Source organism: Typopeltis vanoorti, chromosome 11 (assembly GCF_054136105.1).
Source record: "Typopeltis vanoorti isolate ZY-2024b chromosome 11, IOZ_Tvanoo_1.0, whole genome shotgun sequence".
Classification (NCBI taxonomy): Eukaryota; Metazoa; Arthropoda; class Arachnida; order Uropygi; family Thelyphonidae; genus Typopeltis; species Typopeltis vanoorti.
In genome coordinates, this window is record NC_143559.1 from 106,018,698 (window position 1) to 106,039,900 (window position 21,203).

Consider the following 21,203-nt stretch of genomic DNA (forward strand, 5'->3'; position numbering starts at 1 on the left):
CCTGAATGGCTCCAATGGAAATAGGACATAACAAATATTTTATCCTATTTCTACTGTGATATGTTCTCTATGAACCGTAATGTATGTACTGTATATGTTATATATCTATTATAAAATATATGTAACAGTTTATATGCTGTATATGTTCCTTTATATCGTTATTGTGTCATTCACGTCTTTAGCACCAGTCGAACAATCCATACTTAGAATTTTATGCCTTGCGTCTTGAAATTTCTTCACATGACTTCCTTTGTTATCTTTATAATAATAATAATAAATCTTAAAATTTAATTTTAAGTGAACTTATATGATGTGAAAGTGACTTTATACTTTACGGAACTAGGATGTATTCTAAAGGACTTTCTTTCTTTTTTTTTTTTTTTCCCACTTCATAAATGACCTATCAAAGTAATAATCAGAAAGAACAATATTGATTGTATCACTTTCCTTTATCATGTCAGCTTACCTGGAATCGCTTTGGCCAAAGTATATAAGGTGGAGTCGTTCGCGACATAACAGGAAGTGAACAGTAATGCCCTTTCTTTTTCGTGCAGCGAAGCCAATTCTTGTTCTAGTTCCTCGTGGAATGTGGTATTGCCAGAGATATTTCTTGTTCCGCCTGCTCCTACCCCGTGCTTTTCAAGGATATCTCTGTAAAGAACCAACACAAGATGTCGAAAAAAGGGAAAATACAGATTTTGAACACAGAAATGTTCACACTGATGATATTTTACTGATTTGATTTTCCTACGAGAAAATTGATATAGTTTTTGAATAGTTAAGCATTTAAAGGATGTTGGAGCACCCTTCTCGCTTCAACACGCACCTGTAAATAACTTATTAGATGCGTAAAAGAAACAAAATTTCTGTTCATGCTTACATTACAGCATCGCGGACTTGAGGATGGCGACTCATGCCTAGATAGTCATTACTGCACCACACGGTGATTGGTTTTTGTCCGTTGCTGAATTCTTCTGCACGAGGGAAGTTGTCAGCTAGTCGGTTCACTTTCTTAAACACTCGATACGAATAATCCTTCTTCTTTTTAAGGATCTGTTCCCGAAAGAACTCGTTATAGGCAAACGGTTTTTCTGTTTAAAAAAATAATAATAAAATAAATAAAATAGAAATAGAATTTAATAAAATATGATTAAAATATTACTATTACGTGATACATCCAAGGACTCATCGTAGGAGGGCACACTACTCCACTAAACACAATTCATCGTCTCTCTCTCTTACTTAACCTTCCAACTACCGTCAACACACACACACAACGCCATCTACATCCAAATAGCACCAATAGTCTTTTTTTTGTCTGTAAGCTGCGTGTGTTCTCATAGTCGATGTGCTGGTATGTGGGATGAAAAACACAAGTTTCTGGGCAAACAAAAACCTCTGCTAGCTCCGTACAAGATCGGCTAACTCACCTTCAATTGACACATAAAGATTCTCCTCCTCACGACGAGAATCGAACTCAGATCTTTTCCATTCAAATGGTGCAATGACCCGTTGTTCTTCCAAATGTGCGCTACGGAGGTGCAATAAACAAATAAAATAATCACGTTTAGCAGTCCTTTTGACCCAAGATATGTCTCTGTATTTCGTCAATGGGACTACTTTTTCTACAAGATTAGACCAACATAACACACTTAAAGAAAATTCGTTGAAAATGTAGCATATTAAATATGCAAAGGGAACTTTGCATAGGGAATCTCAAAAGAAGAATGCAGACAACATTACAGACAACCATGATATAATCCAACGTTTAGTAAAAAAAAAAAAAAAAAAAAAAAATATATATATATATATATATATATATATATATTTATATAATATAGGAATAGAATCACTGGAAATAGAGGAAACTTTATCTCTAACAGGAAATGAGAAGCACCAAGATGCGTAGAATTACCTCAGCGTTAATTAAATATAAGTGATGCCCTTTTGTTTCTGTTAAATGTGTTGGATTACCTACAATATGTCTGATAAATAATAAAATAATATCGTCTTTAAGTTGTAAATAGAAGTTGACGTGAAAATTACAAGGATATTAGTTTTTGTTATTAGAGAAACAGCTGGATTTAGGAAAAGTCGAACCAACGGTGCTTTTACACTAAAACAAATCATAGGAATAAAAGGCCTTTGATTATATAGCAATATTCATATTGCTATATAATCAAAGTAATAAACGTTACAAAAAAGGCTTATCATTTTATATATATATATATAATGATAAGCCTTTTTTGTAACGTTTTTGTGTCACGTTTTTTGTTAAGTTATTTGAAACGTTTTGAAACTCAGGGGCTACCCTGAGTTTCAAACTTCGAGTCAAAATTCGAGTCATCAGAATTCAAGGAGAACTGGCCTTCCAGTCCGTAACTCGGGGGGGGGGCGCCATAGGCGCCGGGGGGAATCCCCTTTTTCGAGTTTTCAAAATTCGAGTCATCAGAATTCAAGGAGAACCAGCCTACCAGTCCGCAACTCGGGGGGTTGGGCGCCGGGGGGGGAGGACTCTCCCCCTTTGAGTTTTCAAAATTCGAGTCATCAGAATTCAAGGAGAACCGGTCTACCAGTCCGGAACTCGGAGGGGGGGGCGCCGTAGGCGTCAGGGGAGGTGCCCCCTAGTATATATATATATATATATGTATATCATTATACGACAATAAACGCAATGCGTTTTGCAAGTAACCATTTAATAATCATACAGAAATCAGCTTATAAAACTATGGAATCTCGACACAAAACACAAATAAAATTTTATAAAATCATGGCAGTATCAATAATATGGTGTGGTTCGCAAAGTTGGAGAGCTACAAAAAGATGAAAGTAGAATATGAAGCTGAAATGAAATTTCTTTCGCGGCATCAACGTTTGTAAACAAACACACTGCTCTCTCTCAGTCTCGTGTTGTGTCTGTGTTGGTATGTTGCCTGGTATTAGAAGTTGGCCATCAGGGCAGGAGTTTTATTAGTCTTGTAGAGATCTAACGTACAGTTTTTTGTTTTTAAATCTCAGATAACAGTAACACATTGTAACAATCATGACGATTAATTCTATTTTAAGCAAATAGTACACGTTACACAAATACTTCTCGTTCTAAAGAGTATAACTACCCGTACGGTGAGTATCCTCTTGAAGAAATTCACACTTGCAAAGAAAGCCGTGACTTCTGTTATTAAAAAAAAGGAAAAAAAGCAACAAAAACAACTGTATAAACCCACACAACTTTCGCCTTTTGCTGAACAGGAAGCATTTAGTATCGGCTTATCGTTTGTTTTACTTTAATTTTCATGCCAGTTGACAGCTGAGCAATCAAAAAGAAACAAACAAACAACAAAAAAGCTAAGTTTATTATTACGTATATGTTCTATCTCGCAGAAAATTGGCATGGCTGAGAAATATTGTCTTTATTTCCTGTCTTTATAATCGCCTCATTATTTCTTTTTTGTAGTTGCGTACGTAATACACAAACTAGTTCATACAGGTATTGTCTGGTAACGGACTCATTAACGATCGCGAGCTACACCCATGCTTCGTATTAATATTTACAAAAAGATACTGTATTATTTCGTCTGCTAAATGGTGTACTGAATTGTGAATGCCATTTTCTTTCCGATATCATACACTAAACAAAACAATATCAGAATTTTTTGTTTCAATTTATAAAATATAACCGAATAATTTAAAAGCAAAAGGAAGCAGCTGATTATGAATAGGTGGCTGATTAATTAATAATTTAAAATTCACAATTAATCCGTCAGGGCGGAACGTGAAAATAAAAAAATATAAAAAAAATTATGGATAACATCTTACAAATTTTGAAAGAAATTCATTTGATGTTATCAGTAAAATTTTCTATTGGTATTTTTTTTTTTTAAATGGAAATTATCCTACATATCGTATGACATTTTTATTTTATTTTCTCAAATTCCTGGGGAGCCATTCCTAACGGTCTAATTTTCATCTCTGCTCTATTTATGAGTACTTTTGCAAAAGTTTTGCAATATACTGAATCATCTCACACATATCTATGACGAGCATGGTTTTATTTTCGTTTAATTCAGTCAGCAACTAAATATATATTTGTCTTCGCCAGGCAAAAGCACACATACTCGTTTATGTATCCTGGGGCTTTTTTAATGCAACTCCTGTACATTTAATTATTCTCTTGTATTTTGGACGATTTTTATGTTGTTCCTCGGGAAGATCGGCTATCTTTAGCCCTGTCCGCACAATGCCTATCTTTAGCTGCTATCTTATAACCTCCAGCTGGTACGTATTTTGCCATGCAAACAGTAGGTAAATGTCCTGGACTGGAATAAGAAATAGAGTTGCATTGCTTATTTTTTTAGTTAATTCTAGCATAATTTTAACATCTGATACAGTTTTAAAAATTGTAATTAAGAATTTTTCGCTGAAAGACGTAAGACTGTCTTTTACCAGTAAGGTTATATATATAAGGTTACACACACACACACACACACACACACACACACACACACACACACACACACACACACACACACACACACACACACACACACACACACACACACACACACACACACACACACACACACACACACACACACACACACACACACACACACACACACACACACACACACACACACACCGTAATAAACAATAAATAGAGAGTTCAAGATATGAAACTATGCTTTGCAACAAGCTGTCTGGAATATTCAGCAACTCGGTTATTTCAGTTTTTAAGATATGAGATATTTAATGTCTTAAAATCGTTAGGAATTTCTCGACAAAAAAAAAAAAAAAAAAAAAAAAAAAAATCAAGTGTTTCGATATCGTCAAAGAACCTTTGTAGTGTAGTCGTGTTTGGAAAAGATTTGGTTTTGAATTCATCACGAAGTGAGAAGCATTAAAAAAAGGAAAAAGAAAAAGAGTTTTTCAAAGACGAATTAGTCGGTCTCATATAGAGAAGGCGATAAGTTCTAGAATCCCAGTAACAGTCAGAATGTGAATTCAAGAGATTTCCAAACATTTGAAAGAATGCTGGTTCAAGCGTGCTCAGATACAATCAGTGATCGTAAACGGTAACATTCGTATTGTTGTCTGAAACAGTGCGAATTATACGGTCGATCTGTTGGGTGATTCAGAAATATATATATAAATAAAAATGAACTTAATTTGAAATTTATGATAATGATACGTATATATTTTAGATGTTTATTACTAGGATGACAAGAATTATATGTTCGATCCAAATCGCTGAGCAGAGGAACTTTTCTAGAGGCGTTTTTATTTTATTTTATTTTATTTTATTTTCTGCTAATATGTTGTCATTCTGATATAGTGGAGAGAGAGAGAGAGAGAGAGAGAGTGTGTGTTGAAAATGATATCAGGATTGTGGAATGCTGATTATGAAGACCGGTTGAGAATTTGTTCACTGCAGACACTAGCAAACAGGAGAAAGAGGTGATGATATGATTGAGACTTACAAACTTATGAAAGGGTCATACAAGATTTCAATTGATGGAATTTTTTTAATTTAGGGAGGATGAGGAAAGGATGAGAGGGCATCCTTGGAAACTGCGAATGAATGCCACTAAGAATGGGGTGAGGGTCAGATTTTTCTCTCAGAGGGTGTTGGAGTGAATTGCCTTTGGATGATGTGAGTGCAAGTAGTGTGAATTAATTCAAGAATAAGTATGATAGCTGGTGTGTTTAGTATGTGGACTCCCTCGATGAGTCTCTGACTCCCTGGAGGGCTCTCTTAATAATAATAGAAATTTTAGGCAGACGTATAGGATTGGATATAGAACTATTTCAGATAATATTATCATTTAAGGTTTAGGAACACGAAATGGCGACTGTTTGCGTAATCCCGAAGACTTCAGAATATTTCGGTAGTTATGAACCTAACTCATCAGTGACAGTTAAGGCTGGAGACCACTACTTACTATTGATTTCCGATAGGCGGTTCGGGCTAAAAAAATTCCGTCTTCCGAGGATTTGTTTATTTCTTATTATATTTTCCATATTTTTTTTTTTTCACAATAGAGTCATTTTTATTTTTGGCTCGTGTAGAAAGATTTGAATAATATTTATAGGAATTATGACGAAGAAATCGTCAGCTTTTGCCATTTAATATGACGTGTATTACGTGTATTCAGATCATGATCAGCTTATTTTGACATTCCATATTCTTGAAAATGGATGTAGTCCTTATGTTCTTAATGCAGCACTTCAGCAGACAGACCAGTTTGGTCATAGTTAATGCATGCGCAAGAAATTCTATAAACACCTTGAAAGGAATGATGTGCATTGTCGTTTGTGGAGGGAAAGAAGGAACTAGTTTCTTAACTGGAGAGAAAGAAGTGGAATAGATTATTATTTTTAGCACATGAGCATTTTCTCATATTTTTATATCAACTCCAAACATTGGAAATTGCCAAATTTGTATAACAGAGTATAACTTGTATAACAATGCCATTCGATTTCTGCTTTTAAATGTTGTCTTTGCGTATATTTTTATATTATTTGTTAATGGCAGGTGTATTATAACCATTAGACCTCCTTATGCGTTCGTATCATGTGCTAAAAAGATCTTCATTTCAGAAAATTAAAATTATTAAGGCTCGATGAGAAGGGCTTGTATGATACCAAGTTTCAGGCAAGGATGAGATGAGTGCGATCTCATCTCATCTCATCGAGATGATCAGAAAGACCGTAATATGAGTCTTTAAAAAAAAAATGAATTTTTCTATTTTTTTTCTACAGTGAACTTTACAATAGTAAAAAAAAGCTCATTGGATCCATAGTTATTAGTTATTCCATAGGTTTTTTTTTTTTTTTTTTCAGACGACATAGTCATAAAGCGTTGTTCTGGGTTACTACTCTGACTTCAATGACAAAAAAGATAATCTAAAAACCTAAAATATTAAAAAAAAAAATAAAAAAAAAAAGATTTTTAAGAATTTAGGAACCCTTATAGCATTTGAACATCCCCATTAAATACTTTGATATTTAATCAAAAGTTTCAACATACCTTTAGCTTCTACACTTCTGACATCTTCATGCCCATTATTACTCTCTTCGTTCGTAGCTGATCTTGTTTCGGCCAGAAAGGGACATTGAGTTTTACGCTGGGGTTCTAAAAAAATTAAAATAAAAAAGGGAAATCGTGAAAATATACGTTTTAGATGAATTGAGAATGTTGTAAAAACATTGTACTGCTATTATACAATATATTTATGATTTATTAATAAATAAGTAGTTGTTTATTTTAGCAAATAATAACACACTAACAAACAAATAACAATAGTAACTGCTTTTTGTCACTATTAAGCACAAATGCTTGGAGTGCCGCTGTTTTCAAAGACCATCCCTCCATCTTGGTCTTCTATTTCTTTTTCTCTTTGGTATCCTGTTCTTTAATTTTTTGCCCATCTGTTATCCTGCATTCTTTCTATATGAATTTTTCCATTCTTCTTTCCGTTTTTGTATCGAATCATTTATTGGCTGTATTTTACAACTTTGTGAGCTCCGGATTTTGTTTAATATTGTTTCATTTTCAGTTTCTTTTTAATGTTTTCATCTCAAGTTGTAAGATACAGCCAATAAATGTTTAATTTTTGTAGTTGTTGCACATGTTTCTGCTGTATATGTCAGTACTTGCCTGATTACTCCTTTATAGATTCTTATGTTTGTTTGTTTCTTTGCTCGTGTTCTTATTCTTCTAGATGAGGTTGTTGAGGCTTCCAGATATTCCACTAGCTTTTATCGCTTTTTCCCGCACTTAATTTTGTTTGATGCCATAGTTGTTTATTTTCATTCCTATTTAAATTTTTACTAACTTGTTCAGTTAATCTCCATTTTATTTCTAATTTACATCTTATGAGTTCCTTGACAACTGTCATAGTTTTAGGGGTTTTTTTTTTTTTTTTCTGATATCTTCATATTTTTCTTTTCCGTAGAAATGGCGTTTGCACTCTATGACGCTTGACTGCACGAAGAAAGACTTGGGGTTCAAATGTAGTCGCCGACTAGAGGAACATTTTCTAAGCCTTTTTATCGACCGGCTCCCGAGTTAGTCGATCTCTGGCACGGGCAAGCGGTTTTTTTCTTCCGAAAACTCGGGTTTTTCGTCCCGTAAACTCAAGAAAATCGGCCGTAGAACCCACACTATTTCAGACGTTAAATATATTGTGTTAGGGTTATGGACCACGAGATAGCGTGCCGCTTAATTAGCGATAGCCTTGGGCCAGCTGTCTCTGATTGGCTACCAGTGGAGATTGAACTGCCCAATCAGTCTTCAAAAGTTAGATAGGGCTAAATTGGCCTCGCTTACTGACTAAACGGGGAAAAAAGGCGTTAGCTGATTTTTTTATTTATTTTTGATTTGTATTAAATGAACAGTTAAATTAAATTATAATGATAAATCTGAAAATACTAAAAAATAATCATAAGCATTTCTTACCCCTCCCTCCCCCTCAACGTAATATTCCAGTCTTCATCATATTTGTCAGTTGGCTCTCCAAATGAAAGATCGGATCCATCACTGCGACTGGATAGCGAATCTACCCAACAGGCTGTGGGTTCGAATCCCACTATGGACATGGATGTCTGTGAATAGCAGGTGGCAGACGATTTTCAGTATCTATCCAATGTAACATCACCACCATCTTATTGGGTAGAATAAAGTAACTTGAAAAAAATACTATGTTCATTCTCTAACACTTCCAAATTATCCAATTCATAGTCCTCTCATTCTACTAAATATACCATAGGTTTACAGTCTTTCATGGATAGGATTCACATTAAAAAATGGCGAAAAATAGACACACATACATATTATATATAACATCAGTCAATGAACTTACCTTTTTTAGTTACAGATGCCACTTGTGAAGTCGCAAGATGGCGTGACATAAAAGGACATCTTTCGACATACATATTCAAAAGAGAGGTGCCATAGTTACGTAGGAAAAGGGGATTAAGGCGTTCCACAAAAGGACAAGGTATCGATGTCTGATGAAACAGATGTCTTACATTCTCTGGAAAAGAAATAAATTTTAAGAAAAAAAAATCCTGGAAATGCAAGCAATTTTTGTGTGTATTGAATTTGAATGCCGCATGAGCAATAAATACCAATGTTTAAATGGATTCGAACGTTTACATTCAGGATTATTAAATCTAAAACAATAACTCTGTTATTCTCGTCCTTGTTTTAGATTTTTAGAAAAAGGCTTTATTTATTGCCGCTATCTTATGTCCCAGAATATCTCATATCTCTTGACAGCATAAAACCCTACTTTTTTTTTTTGCTGAATTAGTCTTATCAGATCCGTATGATAAGGCTTATTCACTTTTGTTCATGAACGATAAAAAAAAAAAAAAACTGCTTTGCTTTTGCAACAAAGTTATGACCAGAATATTTATGATTTACAATCCTTCCTATATTATGATAAACATGCCAAACATCTTATTCAATGAATTTAATCCATGTGTAGTTTATTTAATTTGATTTATAAAATGAGGAAGAAGAAATATTTTCAGTTAATATCTGAAATTAGTGTGACTCATGCAAATTATGCTATTGTATTTAACAATGGCCACTGTGTAGCGTCCTTTCTCAAGAATGAGACTTAACTACATCTCACGACCCCCCCCCCCCCCAATTCAGAGAACCTGAGAGATTAAGTAGGCCTAACAAGGCCTCTGAGGAAGCACAATAAAAATTCTCAAGGCTTCAAAAGGTCGATCGTAATCTAAGTGCTTGGTAGGAGGAACTCATAGTTAAGCCAGTGGTTCAATTGTTTCCTACCAGGTGGAGTTGACACGCAGGTGTTTACATTGTAACAGATATATTGCTCTGAAGAGATAGCAGTATGTACAGTAAAGAAAAGTATCATGGCATGGCATGTTTTAAATGTAACATATAAAACACGTATGCGAGCTATCAGCAGTATATAAACGAGTTGCATTCAGAATGTTGTTATCCTCTGTGAGAATTTCGGGTTTTAAATAGTCTCGCTACCAGATATCAACTACAGCCTGTCCGGCTGAAACCTCACTGAAACCATATTATGGTTTCAGTGAAATGCTGTGTTTCGAATTATGGCAGCTTCGGTGTTGTCTTCTTTTAATATGATTCTGCCATTGATGCCATCTCGTCACTAATTTTTCTAATAATATATTAGAAAAATTAGTGAGGAGATGTATTATTATATTAGATGTGAGAGTTTCTAATCTCTCTCTCAGAAACTCGCATATCTGTTTTCCTAATCCTGTATTCCGCTAGTTTAATGTGTTGGCTAATTTCTTTCTTATTCCAAATAAATCTGTTTGACTCCCCATCACACCAAATGATCTATTTCCATATTTAATTTGCCATTTTCATTAAAACCTGTGCCTAAATAGCTAAAATATTTTACCCTTTGAGAATGCAGTTGATGTTTTTCATGCTTCTGTCCATTTTCTTAGTTGCCTTTTAGTTTCTGAATTTCATGCTATATTTGTTACAGTAGTTATTGAATTTAGTTTAACATGAAGTATTCCAGACATCCCGAATACCCATATCTTTAATTATTATGTGACATGATAACTGAAAGCTTTTTTTTCCCAGTAGCCTCTGGAACATTATGCCGTCTTCATAATATTTATTTTCTATATTCTTCCCATGATTTTGCTCAGTTACATTCACTTCACCCTTTCTTTCATGTTTTTTTCTGTATTCTCTAAGGGTGCATGTCGACTTACCAGAAGACTGCGATACGATTTCTTCATTTGCAGGAAACTGTTTTTTGTGTCTACCTTAAAATTCAGATTTATTTATCTTTGCTGACAATTTCAAAACTTCTTTTCTACTTGAATAAATCAATGTTTACTTCAAATTTTCAATTTCTTAAAAAAAAAAAAAAAAAAAAAAAAAAATAGACAGTGGTCTTTAATGTTGGGTTCGTGATTTCAAACTTTTACTTCCCCCCCCTAATAATATTTCATGGTTCAGCCTTCGTTCATATCTTATACTTTATATTAATTTTTATTCTTCTCAAAGCTAAACAGTAATTACTTGCTATTTCAAGTTTTCCTGAATACTCTTGTATCGTGAAGACTGTAGATACCGTTGTCAGCATTAACATCATAAACTTTTCTTACTTCTGCATATTTTCTCCAGTCATTATGTGCATTTTTATGTTGGAACATGTTATTAGTAATGACTAGCCCATGTCCTTCACAGAAATCTAGTAGATATTTGCATTACTTCTCCTTTTCTTCATATTTTCTCCTACATTAATTCTTGTGTTTAGTTTTTAAATACTCCTACTTTTTCCTGTTGTCTAAGAAATACAATAATTAACAATAGTTAATTGTTGTATTTTTTTTAAAAAATGTAAGATGTTTATTACAAGCAAACAAGTCTCAAGGAGAAGTTTTTACAGGCGCTTTCTTTTCATTATATAAAAGAATAGTTTTCGAAAGCTAGTAGTTAAAAAAAAATTGCGTAAGTAGTTATTGCGGAAAAACTATCTTCCACTGATTATAAATAAAGTTATCTTTTATAACTTCTTAACTTTAAACAATGTATTAATAAAATATAATTATTTCTGTTATTAATGCACAAATAAACATCTGTACAGCATATTAAAACATTTTATATGGTAAAAGCTTTGAATTGTGAATAACACTATCTTTTAAAGAGTATTGCATTAATTTCAAGGAAAATCTGGAAAGCAAGAAGAAGGTATAAAACAATTAAAATAAATTTGTGCATAAATATGATTATAGCTAGATAAGATTGAAGATATATATATATATATATATATATATATATATATTTCAAAACAAAATTAATACATTGAGTGACAAGAATTTTATAGGATCTAAAATAAAAAAAATAAAGAGAGAGAGTAGGTCACAGATTAAATTTACACCACAAATTAAAGTTTAATTTGATGCAGGTATATAGTAGAAAACTTCTATATTCTCTACAGATCCCTAAAAGTTTCAGCTAGCATTCTTGCAAGCAACTATAGATTCTTCTCCAACAGCTGCCAACACAGTCACAATAACTGAAATATTCTCACTGAGGAATTCTTCTTTTATTTTTTGATCCAAGTCACCTTCGTTAATTCTAAGATCATCCCGTGTTTCATTATTCATCAGAGTGACAAAGCCATCATCACTAATATTTATAAGCTGAAAATCGGATCGATTGACATTTGGGACATCAATATTATGGGTTGATGGACATAGGTCTTCATATTTTTTATTTGTGAAGATATCCAATCGTACAAGATGTACCCTGGCATGTCCATGTTTTCCAGTTTTCGAAGTACTCATTTCCATAATTTTACAAGGACGATTTTTTATCATCACAAAACTATTTTTTACGAAGAGAAGAGCACTGCACGGGATAATGTTGCCGATGCTCCTGCATTTGCTTCTGTGTACTCTTCTTAGCTTTCCATTCTTTATTTAATATATATATTTTATGTATGTGACTTCAAGTGGCGAAAACTAACCGCGCACGCGCTAAACAGGCAACGTATTATTACAATTATTAATAATTATTAATAAGAAATATGTTAATAATTAAGAAAACTTTGTCTTTTTGAAGTGCCGAATATCGGCTTAAGATTGAAAAAAAAAAAGATTTTTCTCTTAAATCTATTCTAAAAAAAACAACTGTATCACTAGGGTATTTGAATGAATTATTATTATTATTATTATTATTATTATTATTATTATTATTATTAAGAGAGACCTTAGTAATAATAATAATAATAATAATAATAATAATAAGCCAGGGACTCTTCGAGGGAGGCCACATACTACATGCATCAGCTATCATACTTATTCTTGAATTCGTTCTAACTGCTTGCACTCACAACATCCAAGGGCAATCCATTCCAATCACGCACCACCCTATGAGAGAAAAATCTAACCCTTACCCCCCTTCTTAGCGGATTTTATTCTTAGCTTCCAAGGATGCCCTCTTGTCCTTTCCCCACCCTCCATAAATTGAAAAATTCCATCAATTAAAATCCTGTATGTTCAGAAGTTTGTAAGTCTCAATTACATAATAATAATAATAATAATAATAATAATTATGATATGATTATTTCTCCTGTTTGCTAGTGTCTGCAGTCTACAAACTCTCAATCTGTGTTCATAATCAGTATTCCAGAATCCTGATATCGTTTTTAACACTTTCCTTTGCACTCTGTCCAGTATATCAGAATCACAACGGAAACCAGGAGACCAGACCTGCCCTGAATAGTCCAAGTGAGGTCTTATCAAGCCCTTGTAAAGAGGCAAAATGACATCCTTATCTTTACATGTGAACGCTTGTTTCAGCATTGCAATGCTCTTTTGAGTTGTATTTGCAATCTTTGCTACATGGCCCCTGAACTTCAACTTCCTATCTACTAACACTGCAAGATCCCTAGCCTCATCAGTTTCTTCTAGCATAATCCGACCAATAGAATACGACATTGGATATGTAATCACGCCAAAGTGCATGCTTTTACATTTACTGAAATTGAACTGACAGCTATTTTCCCATGCTTACAATTCCATCCATTCAAATCATTTTGCAAGTACTGCATATCATCCACATTATTGATTACCTTACATCTTTGCATCATCAGCAAATAACTGTATGTCAAATCCTTCCCAATATGATTAATGCACAGATTGAATAACAGCAGACCAAGGACTGATCCTTGTGATACACCACTAGTTACCTTAAATCTTATAAACTCGCATACTCCGTATACCACTTTTTGATATCTGTCAGTCAGCTATCCTCTATCCTCTTAACACATTAATATTTTATAATCCAAACCCATATTCTCTAATTTATGCAACAGTCTTCCATGCTGTATTCTGTGAAAAGCCTTATCCATAGGCATCATGGTGTATTCATTCCTCTTGTCTAGTTCAATGGTAATATTATTATATAATTTTAAGAAGTTGCTAAAACATGACCTTTTTAGTAAACCCATGCTGTTCATTGCAAAGTAGAGATTCACTGTCAACCCATTTTTAAATGCGAGTCCTAATATCTCCTCTTCATCCACCTGAGTTTCTTAAGAAGGGGTACCAGTGAATTCAATGTTACATACACCAAGCTGATAGCTTTTTTTGCAAAATGGACACTCATTAATTGAACAACCTCTTCTGCATCTGTCACCATCACACCATCTTTATTCAGAAGAGTTATTCTTTCATATTCCTTCTTTCTTTTACTTGGAGCATATCGATAGAATTATTATTATTATTATTACGTGACACCTCTAGGGAGTCCAAGGACTCATCGTGGGATAGCACACTACTCTACTTCATTAAATACATCTGAATACTTAATTCTCCACCATCCACACCATCTATCGCCCACCATCGCCAACAACAGTATTTTTTGTTTGTAAATTGCGTGTGTTCTGAAGGCCGATTTGTCTGCACCCAGAATGAAAACCCCGAGTTTCCGGGAGAAAAATCCTCCTAAGATCGGTTAACTCACCTTCAACTGAAAAAGTCCATATAAGGATTCCCGGTATCACGACGACACTCGAACCAGGTCTTTTCCAATCGAAAGGCGCAATGTTCCGCTATTCTTCCAATTGCGCTACAGCGGCTATGATGAAATCAACTTCACATATTTGAAATGATTGGTCTGCCTGAAAATAGTGTTTGCCATATTTTATGTGCTTCTGGGGAAGTAAGTTGAAGCAGCATGAATATCATATGAAACTTTTTGTTTTCATTTCATGTACCTTTTCAAGAAATTCTGTAAAATCGTTTCCATTTCTCAAAGGGAGTAGATGGCACTCTTTTAGCCTTAACTTTTAGTTAAGAGGTGATCTTTTTTACGAGTAATCTTCTCGTAATCAGATTTTTTTTTTTTTTTTTGCATTTGTTTGCGTGTGTGTTCGACGATCGATTTTGCTGATCTGCAAGATTAAAATCCCGTGTTTTTTCAAAGAGATAAAAAATACATGTCTATGACAAATATCTATTAACATTTGTGATTTTCTGAAAAAAAAGAAATTGCAGTAAAATAAAACATTCGAGCTTTTTGGAATCTAGTCTGTGACCAGAATAAAATAAATTCTAGTTTGTGAATAAAGTCTAGGCCCAACAGATGTATATGAAAAAAAAAAAAAAAAAAAAAAAAGGTAGCAAAACATGAATTGAAACGGCAGTGCTATGTGATATAGGAAATTTGATACAAATATACATATGAAAATACGTGTAAAGTAACCTTATAATGCAGTAAATAAATGCATATTAACAACTCAGCACCAGCATGCATAAAATCAGTAAACTAATTTATTAAATCTTCTCCTAGAGTTCATGCGCCAAATTTCACATATTTCGAAATGAGTAATTTCACATTGTGAATATATTATGTATTCTAAAATTAATAAATATTATTAAATATTATTCTCTTAATATTCCGGCAATGATATTCAATCAAATGTGATTTTCATCGCCCTGTGAGACTACAACTTTGATTATTTGGAGATTTGGTCTGACTTGAAAAAAACAATTCAGCCAGAATTCCAAGCATTATTCACATAACTTTACCGTACAAATAAAATAAAATAATACTTACGATAGCCAGAATTAGAACATAAGCCATGGATGGCTGCTGCCACCTGGTGAGCAAGCTTCTTACTTGGCTGCAGCATCTATAAAGATCCAAATTAATGTTTTATTAAGAAGTTGGATAATATACTATTTAAATATCCCATACTGTCAAGAAACTCATTTATATGAGATTATGTGTGTTTCATTCTTCACCTACATTGCGAATGAATGAATAAATAGCCACCTACTATTTCCTGGAAGTTTCATATTTCTCATATACGTGACATATCTATACGATCGCAACAAATACACGAAATGAGAGGAAATTATCCATTGTTTTATTCAACGAAAAAAGATATTTATCAATGCTATTTCGCAATAATTCATATTATCTGTTACTGTTAGCATGACAAAATGAAACGTTGCACTGGGTAAAATTTCTCTCTCAACGGATGTTTACCTGTATTGCATGAAATTTCCAGAAAACTTATTCATTTCCTCCATGTGTGACGTATTTGACAGTTAAGAGTGTGCAGGTGATGAATGGGTATTTCTCTCATCAGTGTATGGCTAAATAATTACAATGTAGCCACCTTTTTTTTTTTTTTTTTTTTACCTAGAAATCAAGAGGTCTTTCCTTTGAAGCAAAATACACTGATAGTGTGTGTGTGTGTGTGTGTGTGAAGCTGTGTAAACGAGGTAATAAAAGCTTCAATGTATTATGTCTGACAGTTATATGCGCCCTCAGGGTCAGTTTGTTTTGCAGGAGAAAGAAAAATGAGTTGTCAAGGGGAGGGGGAAACAAAAATAAACTAATGCTTTCATAAGTCTAGTTAAGTTAGAATTACACGATAAAAAGGCATAAAAACAGACGCCATTTGAACCAGTGGAGTTTTTATTTGTCACGAAGGCATCCCCCCCCCCCCATTGGGTAGGCTTTTCCCCTTATCATATTAAATAGCAGATTTATACATTGTTTCATGTTGGTTTGCAAAATATGTTTTGCTTGTGTCTCATGCTCATAAAAAGCTATTGCGCATAAGCTAATTTATTATGTATTATGAACTGTAATTATTTGAAGATCATTCGCACTTTGACGATTACCTTGGAATGTTCACAGCGATACACAGTTCAGTAATTGTTTATCTAAAAGAAGAAATATTCAAATTTACCTATTCAAAGTGTTGTTAATCGTCATGAACATTATTATTATATTTTTACAGTAACAATATATAGTATGCATATGGTGTGAAAAACTCAAGTTTTTCATCTCTTATACAATCAAATCGGCTAGAGAGCACACGCAGTCAATAGACAAAAGTACAGTTAGTAAGGGGGATAGATGATGTAGTGTACAAATGATGGATCATGTAGTGTATTGATAGATGATAGGGATAGTGACGTGTATATTATTATTTGACGCCTTTGGGGGAGTCCGAAGACTCATCGAGGGAGGGCACCTACTCTATAACTCTCCGTCTACACCACTCAATTCACCAACTACAGCGAACCGCATCATCTACACCAATGCCATCTACTGCCCACCACCACTAGTATTTTCACAGACAATCACAAACATCCATGCCCACGGTGGGATTCGAACGCGCAGCCTTTTGGCTGGAGAGCGGATACGCTAACCACCCGGCCGGTATTGAATGGCTCCCCTATCACTCCTTGGAAGTATCGCATAATAATAGTAGTAATAACAAGCAAAAATGTTTTGCACGCAGCCAACTGCATTTATTTTTTATTATTATTATAACTTTATTCTAGTCCATAAATTTAAATTTATGCATAGCCAAATCGAATCTTGAAGGCTCTTTATCCTCGGCCATTCACCATTCGAATTAGCAAACTGCGTTATTCGTGCATAACCGTCAAAGCAGATGTTTTTGTTAGTAATTTATTATAATTTCCAGTTTACTTATTACTACTCTCTTTAAGAAGTCGATACGGTACTGTTTATAAACGATGACTACAGAAAGAAAGAACTGAAATAATCACCTGAACATTTCAGTCAAAAATAATTGTAAAATAATTAGCAGAGTGTATACGATCGAAATTGGGAGAAATATATAAAATTAGAACAACAAAAAAAAGTAAGAAAAAATTATAAAAATAGATTCAGTTTCTGATTTAAAAAAATCAAAAAAGATAAAAAAAAAAAAGTGTCGTGTGTCCTGCCTATTATTCCAAAAGTGTCACGCAATAAAAATCGCAGAGATAAAAAAATAAAATGAAACTGTTACAAAAACCTGTAACCTGTTCTTACTGTACTGACCAAGGTTACTTGCGTTTGACTCAACATACTTAAACAACCTATACGAAAGAAACGTCCCGCATGTAACCTAATTTTTAACTTTAGCTTTCTCTCATAGAGTTATAAACTCGCGAAAGGTTGAAAGACCTCATCTGACTCCATGACAAATGACATAAGCAACCCTGTTTTAAAACAGAAACTGAATAAATTGCCATGTTTAAACGTGTTCCACATTCATTAGACGCAGTAAGATGTTTTTGGAATTACGAATAATTTTCTACATAAATATCAGTGTAATGTCTTTCATGTTGTACTGTAGCGTGTCGAACATGAATTGCAGAAATCTCTCTGTGTGTCTCTTTTATTATTGTTATTTTTTTTAAGTGCGTAAAATTCATTCATTATTTATTCATTTTCTTTTGAGCCATCTCAGTTTAGATTTCAATCTCTGGGTGGATCGAATTAAATGATATTTGCAATTTAAGGTCTATAGTAAGATATGTTCACTCAACTTAATTTTGGTTACAGGTGGATCTCTTTTTTTTTTTTATTAGCAAGACAATCGACAAGATTGAAATATTGTTCTGACTGAAGAGAATTAAATGCAATTTGGTATTCGACTTATTTTGGTATATCAACTCCATTTTTTTTTCTTATTTTATGTGATTCTCATCCACAAAAGGTTGTAAACCTATAGTACATCTGTATCGTGGGGGGGGGGGGGGGTTAAGAGATTTTTCAATTGTATTTATTTTTTCATAATCCGGAAATCTTGCGCTGCAGACTGTAATTTTTTTTTTTTTTTTTTCCCAAACCCCTTCAGGTTTTCAATAAGCAGGGTGCGATGGTCTTACACCGGGCGAGGAAATTCATCTCCCACCTATGAAGATAATCACTTTAAACCACTCAGTCCGCCAGGCCTGCAGTTAACATACGACAATTTTGTGATTTATCTGAATTTTGGTTTAAATATAGTCGTTTTTGATGGGAACATTATGCAAAACAATTCGACAAATTATATGTTACAGAATGAATGTAAATCTATAATGCAATGCCAGAAATAAGTTCAACTCTGTGATAATGAACATCACTATACAAAAATACCAATTGTGAAGATCAATTTTTTATTAATTGCTCAAGTATAGAGCCATAAAGCTTCAAAGCACTCCCCCCCCCCTCGGATTATTTCCATACTTGTTACATCACGTTGCTTTACTGCGAGGGAGCTACTGTTCTGTTTACTGTTTTTCGTTAGAGTGCGAAGATTCATATCTTATTTCTACCTGCATTCTTCGAAATATGGAATTCACATAACATCGATTAGAACCACTGCTGTCTCTTAATGGAAGATAACACATTATTATATTGATTATTTCGACTCATCGACATTCTGCAATGTTGAACAGGTGTATTATCTGTGTGGATTGAGGAACAAGATGAGAAAATCAGTCATATTTTGGCTGCTACAGTTCCTGATATCAGCTCGACTCAGATTACATGCTAACTATTGTATTCAATCTTATGTGTTGGTTATCATATTAATAAAATAATTTAATGGCTTATCGCAGTACAAGAGCCTCCGTAGCTCAGTCGGTATAGTCGAAGCCCTTTCGTCGGAAAGACCTGGATTCCCGTCAGTGATGTGAGGAACCTTTATCTGGTTCCTTCGACTAAAGATGAGTTGGCTGGTCTCAGACGGAGGTAAAGGGTCTTTTCGTCACCCAAAACAGGCAAACCGGCCCCGTGAACACACGCTGCTACAGCCAAAAAATACATCCCCCTCCCCAGAGGCAGGCTGTTTTAATACCTGTTTAATATCACATATGTTAATACCTGTTTTCAGGTATTAAAATATGTGGTAACTTAGGTATCTTCAAGGTTAATGATAACAAAGGTGCACCATACGTAATTAAGAAATCGAAGTTTCAAGCGACTATTCAGGTATTTTACTTCCGTCCTCGTGTACCTAGAGGGCAAATGGCGGCTTATTTTTGCTATTGAAGATGGGAGTGGACGACCGCAGTCTCCAAAGTGTTTGGCGGTTTCATTATTATGAACCTTGAAAATGTCTCAGTTACTCTAAGTGAAATATTGATATAAAATATTTACTTTTTTTTACCTGTTTTTATTTTTTTTATTTATATATATATATATATATGAAATTTCCTGAGATATAGGAAACAAGACAGTAGAATTCACCATCCACCTTGACCTATACAGGGATTATTGCTACATTAATGGCTTTTTCCTACACATTTTCCAAGGAGTCTCTGCAGCTCAGACGGTTTCGGCGAAGCTCCTTTTGTTGGAAACCATAAGTTGAAATTCTGTTTAGGATGCAAAGAACCTTTGTAGCGCTTTTCAGCGGAAAGTGAGTTAGCCGGTCTCGTGCGGAGTTGAAAGGTGGGGAGGGAATTGTTCTAGAAAATTGGGCGCAGTTTACACAAAAAATTACATATTTAAGCACATGACTACCACCTTCTAAAATTATGATTACCGATGTCAATCCGGTCATGTCGCAGGCCTTAACAGCCTGAAATGACAGCGGATTATTATTATTATTATTATTATTATTATCATTACTCAACTTAAAACACTAGTGGCATCTATGCATGTTCAATTCAGAGTATCATTAAGGAATGTAGACATCCTACATGATACCAACATAAAGTTTCTGCTTTCTGACTAGACAGTGTACATAGACTTGGTATGTAGTGTTCACAGTCTAAGACTATGGTTGTGAAGTTCATTAGCCTAATCGCCGAGGAACTTAGAGGCATGTACTATAGGAAAATGCTTCAAAAGTTATCCTACACTAGTGACCTAAACGTCCACTTTTCAGCTATTATCTTTAATTATTATTATTTTATTATTATTTTTTTTTTTTTTTTAGAAGTGGTAACAACATTTAGAAGTAACAACAGCTCACAAATTGACTACATTTTGACTAGAAGAAAACATCTTAAGGTTGTGACAAATTGTAAAGTAATTCCAACAGATCAAGTAGCACAACAACACCGACTGCTGTGCGCATACTTTAAAATAAGATCGAAGATAAGAACTTCTGGTTGCCATGGGATGAAGACAATTAAGTGGTTTCGCTTAAAAGAGGAGAGTGTGAGGAATCGTTTTCGGGAGAGAGTGTTAGAGAGGATGTCGGATGGACTGGAAAGTGTACAAGATTGGTGGAAACATAATTCAAAAGTAATCCTGAGCTGTGCAATCGAGGTGCTTGGTGAGACATCTGGAAAGATTAGAGAGCAGAAGGAGGGTTGGTGGTGGAATAATAATGTACAAGTGGCAGTGACAGCTAAGAGGAAGTGGGATGAGTCAAGAGTGGAAGAGGACAGAGAGGTGTACAAAGAGA

The 21,203-nt window shown here is 34.1% G+C and overlaps 1 protein-coding gene and 1 pseudogene across 2 annotated transcripts in view; both read right to left on the reverse strand.

Annotated features, from left to right (window-relative positions):
* LOC150101908 (5-aminolevulinate synthase, erythroid-specific, mitochondrial-like) overlaps positions 1-21,203 on the reverse strand; it is a 65,155-nt gene that overhangs the window by 26,940 nt on the left and 17,012 nt on the right. The window contains exons 2-6 of one of the 2 annotated variants that reach the window (XM_090400663.1): positions 15,602-15,677; positions 8,862-9,035; positions 7,028-7,132; positions 881-1,091; positions 467-651 (exon numbers count right to left, since the gene is read on the reverse strand). In XM_090400663.1, the coding sequence (XP_090256789.1) occupies positions 467-651; positions 881-1,091; positions 7,028-7,132; positions 8,862-9,035; positions 15,602-15,677 (751 nt within the window). Of the gene's footprint in view, positions 1-466; positions 652-880; positions 1,092-7,027; positions 7,133-8,861; positions 9,036-9,129; positions 9,226-15,601; positions 15,678-21,203 lie in introns of those variants that run through there. The other variant, XM_090400664.1, reaches the window with a different exon arrangement.
* Positions 11,989-12,452, reverse strand: LOC150101909 (eukaryotic translation initiation factor 5A-1 pseudogene; annotated as a pseudogene).